General features: G+C 49.5%; 1 protein-coding gene across 1 annotated transcript in view; it reads right to left on the reverse strand.

Moving 5' to 3' along the window:
- The window catches only part of HPS4 (Hermansky-Pudlak syndrome 4), a 35,625-nt gene that overhangs the window by 10,770 nt on the left and 18,774 nt on the right, over positions 1-6,081 (reverse strand). The window contains exons 10-11 of the mRNA XM_011975346.1: positions 5,845-5,941; positions 3,991-4,900 (exon numbers count right to left, since the gene is read on the reverse strand). Of these exons, the coding sequence (XP_011830736.1) occupies positions 3,991-4,900; positions 5,845-5,941 (1,007 nt within the window). The remainder of the gene's footprint in view (positions 1-3,990; positions 4,901-5,844; positions 5,942-6,081) is intronic.

A 6,081-nucleotide genomic window follows, 5' to 3' on the forward strand; every position in this document is an offset into this window, starting at 1 on the left:
TCAGAAATGATATTTCAAGTCCATAGGTGTGACATATAAAGTTATTTTCTACTATGCGCTCAGTTTTGTATCCTCAGTGCTTAGTAGACTGCCTGACTCCTAGTAGGTGCTCAGTAAATGAATCCACTAAATGAATGACTAAATGAACACATATAATGCCAAGCACTGCCAACTTATGAGCTATTTGGTTTAAATCAAGGGTGCAGAGTTATGTAAAAAGATAGGTACTCAGGAAAGATAAGCATAGTATCTCATGTTCAGATCACTGAGAGAGCCTGACCAACACTGAGTTTAACACAGAGCCTCTTATTTGAACAGATGTGTGTGTGTGAGCATGCACCGACATGCGCATGGGCACACACAAGCATTCACCATGAAGTCAAACCACAGCCTCACCGAAAGTTTTTGGACCTCGAGAACCTGCTAACAGCCATCCCTTCCATGCTGAGCTGGTGTCCAGAGGAAGAAACAACAGGAACAGAGAGTGAGCCGTGCCGAAAACTGTTTCCCCACAGGCACTGAGCTCTGCTTCCAGAATCTTCTGCCTAACTTGCACTCAAGATAGGATCACTTAACAAGAAACACACAGTTAATCACAAGATGCTATGTCAGATGACATGTGGATAATTTTTTACTGATAGCCAAGTGCCTTCACATATACCAGGGGTCGGCAAACTCCCGCCTATAAACTAAATCCAGACTGTTGCCTGTTTTTGTACAGCCTGAGACTTAATGGTTTTTATATTTTTTACATGGCTGGGGAAAAAAGTCAAAAGAATAATATTGTAACATGTACAAATTATATGAGGTTCCAATGCCATGTCCATAAATAATTACCAGAATACAGCCATACCATTTATATACTGTCTATGGCTGTTTTTGTACTACAACAGCAGAGCTGAAAAGCTGTGCAAAGCTGAAAATATTTGCTTTCTGGTCCTTTACATAAAACGTTTGCCAGCCCCCGATATATACTGCTATATAATGTGATCCTCACAACGGCCCTAGGCGAAGCAGAGCTGAGGCTAATTCCTGGGTCCTCTAACTTCTACTGCACACGAAAGCAAGTGGCACAAATGTCAGCGTGTGACACAGCGTGCAGGAGTAATATGTGGCACACACGTTCCCTTAGAGGTACCGGTTTCCTACTTGGGGGAAGGTGTTTTCTCATAAAATGTTTTATGGCAACACTCTCACACTAACTTCAAGCCTCATCTACTGTACATAGAAGCTCAATGTCCTACTGTAGTAATAAATAATTAATCTGATCACTGTGTTTGAAGGTCAATGAGATTATCTTGGGTTTTGAGTAATGAACTATCATCGGCTCTATGCTGCCCCCTGGTGTGAGCCTATTTCGCTCCCTCTGAGGGAATTCCAGCCCCAATGCCAACTCTCCTGGTTGCTCCACCCACAGCTCCTTCCACCATCCCAAGCCCTGTTGCCCCTCACCCCACCCCTACTTCTTGTGGAAGTTGATCCAGCCAAAGACAAGACAGCCAAATGACATGAGGGCAGCTAGGGAGTATGTAACATCATTAAGGAGCCCTTGCAAAAGGGGTGTGCTCAACATAACTGGGGGTATTTGGTTTTTCTAGACAGTAGCAGAGGGGCTACAGGGAAATCAGGTAAAGTATTTTCAAGGCTCGTCTGGAAAGGCAATCAAACACCTCTCTTGATTATAAAACAGAAATCCTCTGGGTCTGATTAACAAACCCACTCTCAAACCAGTGGGCTGATCAAAGTTAGTCACTCCATACTAGAAAAGATTAGCTTTTCAGGGCTGGGCGCAATCATGCCTATAATCCCAGCACTTTGGGAGGCTAAGGCGGGCAAATTACCTGAGGTCAGGCGTTTGAGACCAGCCTGACCAACCTGGAGAAACCCCGTCTCTACTAAAAATACAAAATTAGCTGGGCCTGGTGGCGCATGCCTGTAATCTCAGCACTTTGGGAGGCCAAGGCGGGCAAATTTCCTGAGGTCAGGAGTTTGAGACCAGCCTTACCAACCTGGAGAAACCCCGTCTCTACTAAAAATACAAAATTAGCTGGGCCTGGTGGCGCATGCCTGTAATCCCAGCTACTCAGGAGGCTGAGGTAGAAGAATCACTTGAACCCGGGAGGCGGAGGTTGCAGTGAGCTGAGATCATGCCACTGCACTCCAGCCTGGGCAACAAGAGTGAAACTCTATCTCAAAAAAAAAAAAAAAGAAAAGAAAAGATTAGCTTTTCTTCTTCCATAAAACTGCAGTCTATCTCCTGGGGCCTAGCCAGCACCAAACCCTGCTTTCCACGGAAGCCCATGGAGGCTGATGTCATAACAGCATGGATAGACTTTGACAAACCAGGGGATAAGGCCACAGAGCACGAGCCACAGAAGGCAGGATACTGACCCTCTTTCTTCAGCTTCCCAGCTATCACAGCAAGGGCAGGGCAGTGGGGGGACAGAGAGGCTGGGGCAGGGAACCAGAAACCAGCAAGAACTCTGGACCTGCCACTTGCATGAGGTCTTTTCATCTCAATGAGGCTGTTTTCTTACTGGCAAAGGGGAGTTACAATGCCTACCTCCCAGAACTGTTCTAAGGCTTGGCTAAAATAAGAGATGCAAAGTATTTCGCATATAGTTGGTGCAGAATACATCTCCTCAAAGAGCAGCCTGTGCTATTTTTTCCTTTCTGTGGGGAAGGTAAAAAGAAAGGTATTATATCCACTTTATTGCATTCAAACACTGGGTCCTTCAAAATGACATTTCTAAGGCTCAACACTGTGCAGAATAGAGCATGAAAACCAAGGCATCGGCAGGGAGATGAGGCGTGTAACACTGCAGCCAGAACTCCCTGCACTGTTATAAGAAGGAGGTGGATAGTCACTCACAGCTATGGTGAATGGGGATACAGGAAGCAAATGAGCTGTAACTCAGTGATCCAGTGTCTGTGGAAAGGGGACAGAGAAGCCTGACAGCTCCAGAGAGCACTCTCTTGCTAGGAGTTCTGTGCAAGGAAGCTGCTGTGCAGTCTTATCTCTTCTTCTGTGTTCCAAGGTGACCAGCTTATTTATGGAGGGTCACAAGCCCTGCATGCTACTAAGATCAGCTTAGAATAATATACGTTTTAAGAATAAAAACAAGGAAAGCCCCAAGACACCATTTGCCCTCCAGCAATTTCAACCTGCTATTCTTGTTGCTACCACTTTCCTTGCCTACTAAAGCAAGGCTGTTACTATAGCAACCGAATCTCCAGCGTGGGCCCCGGGGAAGGTCAGTTTACCACTCTAAGCCTCTAAGCGAGGAAGGGGCTGGAATAGTTTAAGAGCCCTCCAGAGCCAGTTAGGATTTCAGATGTCCCAGCCTTCTAGGAGGAAGTTTCAGATCAGGTACGATGCTGGGGCTATGGAGGGAAACACAGGGTTTCCAGGGAACTTCCAACCCAGGCTGTGACACACTGCAGAGGAGTTTCCAGCCGACAAGGAACCTAGAGCTGTCCATGGTAGGAAATGAAGCCATGAGTAGGGGTGGCACACCAGTGACTGTGCATGTGTGCGTGCAGCCTCTGCCTGCATTATCTCACTGCATCTGGAACAGGTGGGTCTACCATCACCCCTGTATGACTGAGGAGTTAGCCAAGGCTCAGGGGGACAAAGGTCTGTGGGCGAGTTCACACAGCTAGAGGACAAGAGCCAGGATTCTATCTCAGGCCTTCCCTTCCTCCAAGGCCTGCACTCTGCAAAACTAGAAGCAGTGCAAGAAGAGAACCAATACCTGTTGGATGCCAATATGCCACCAGTGCTATGCGCTTGACTCACTCTTACCCCCAACAAAAACCCACAGAGGCAGGTGCTACCTCCATCTTCTAAACAAGAACGTTTTGCCCAGGGTCACACAACTGAAGGCTGAGCCTTTATCCCTTCCCTGGGTGTTGGCACAGTGCTGTGAGGGAAGCACAGGAGATCAGCAGAGGCCGCAGAGGGGCAGGGGAAAGTCTGAGGACACTCACCACTTCCTCTATGGCTGCGCTGTCTCCCAGCAGCGGCTCCTCGGCCAGCAGGGACAGCACCAGCCCTTTGACGCAGTGAGTGTAGAGGTTCATCCTCACGAGCTCCACGCAGGACTCTGCTGGTGTCAGCCCGGAGTTGATTCCATCTGCAGAGGGGCCAGCACCCTGACAGTTTGCTGAGCCTGAACTGCATTCCAGACCGGGGGCTGCGTGGCTTTCACAGAACCCATCAACATCTTGATCCAGGCCTTGTTCTCCTGTGGAAAGCTTGTTTCCTCTCTGCCCCGGATCTAAGCGAGGCAGTGACAAGCGCCTGCGGGTCCTTCTGGGGAGAGGGTCTGCTCTGGGAATGGGGACTTGGCTGCTATAGCCAGGACGATCTTCGAGCTGCTCTTGGGCTCCAGGCTGGGTGAGCATCTCAGGAGCGGAGGGAGAGTGCAGGCTGCTGATGGCTGTGTCCTCAGGAGGCGTGGGATCCAGGCTGCTGGAGGCGATGAGAGATGCCTTGCAGTAAGGAGCCCTGCCATCTGGGACAGGCACATGTAGGAAGGCAAAATGACCTGAGGACGTGTCTACTTCCTGAGCCTCTGGAATGTGGATTTCAGACAAGTCAAGTTCCTCTTGGAGAAAGACTAGTTCCTTCCCCAGGGAGCAGCTAGGGCCAAGAACCTCGTCCCTAGCAGTGCTGTGCAGTCCCGTGGGCCTGATGCTCTCCAGATCATGGCCAGACAAGCATCCGTTCTCCTTCCTGCCATCTGGACAAGCTTCGTCAGGGGATGCGGGCTCTTGGGTGGTCGAGGCCATGGATTCCACAGGGCCGGTGGCGTTTTCTTTCAGGGCAGATGTACTCCCACCCTTTGGGTGGTGCTGGGCTGAACCATCCTGAAATCCTGCTGGAGATGCTGGAGACCTGGCAAATGGGAGATGTGAGGAAGGGGCACGTCGACAGACTGCAGAGCAAGTGCCCTTCCACAGTGAGGACTAAAGCACAGGCATCAAGGACAAGGTAGTGCCTGAGGCCACAGAGCCTAAGAGGCCACTGGAGTTAAATCACAGGAGTAAAAATACAGAAACATCTGGCCCTCCGGGCTTCATGTAGTGACACCAGGCTCACCTACTGAAAATGGCAGAGCCCACTGAATAAGACTGACCCACATTTGGAAGGTCTCCTATGCATCAGGCCCTATACTAGGTGCTGTACATATACTTTTTTTTTTTTTTTTTTTTTTTTTTGAGACGGAGTCCGGCTCTGTCGCCCAGGCTGGAGTACAGTGGCCGGATCTCAGCTCACTGTAAGCTTCGCCTCCCGGGTTCATGCCATTCTCCTGCCTCAGCCTCCAGAGTGGCTGGGACTACAGGCGCCTGCCACCACGCCCGGCTAGTTTTTTATATTTTTTAGTAGAGACGGGGTTTCACCGTGTTAGCCAGGATGGTCTCGATCTCCTCACCTAGTGATCTGCCCATCTCGGCCTCCCAAAGTGCTGGGATTACAGGCTTGAGCCACCGCGCCCAGCCGTGTACATATACTATTTTCAACTGTCACGATGAACTCACGAAAGGGATACTATTGTGTCTACCTTTCAGATGAAAAAACTGAGGCTCAGGCAGGGAATGGACTTGCCCAAGGTCCCATAGGTGGTAAGTAAGAGATCTGGGATGTGAAAGCCAATATCATCTCACTATGCCACTCTGTTTCTTAACGAACTCAAGATCCAGATGCTTCCTTACAAGACAGGGCGTGGGGGAGATGGAATTAAGGAAGTATGGGATGTATCAGAGGTTTGTTTTTTAACAAATCATGCAATGGGGTCCCTCAGGTGTGGTGTAAGGATAACCCTCTGTGCACTCCCTTACCTTGTCATCTGTTCCACCGGGAACTCATGGAGACTAATGGCTTCCTCTTTGGTCACAAAAACAGGGATAATCTGAACATTCGGTGGCAATGATGCTCCTGGAATTGCAAAGCAACATGAACAGGGCTTTCCCCCGAGGCGAGAGGGCAGGGGGCAATGATTGCACTGGAGTGATGCATCTAACGCACACACCGGCTCCGAGATGCATCCGACCCACGCACCGGCTCCGAGATGCATC

This window comes from Mandrillus leucophaeus, unplaced genomic scaffold (assembly GCF_000951045.1).
Source record: "Mandrillus leucophaeus isolate KB7577 unplaced genomic scaffold, Mleu.le_1.0 Scaffold154, whole genome shotgun sequence".
NCBI classification, from domain to species: Eukaryota; Metazoa; Chordata; class Mammalia; order Primates; family Cercopithecidae; genus Mandrillus; species Mandrillus leucophaeus.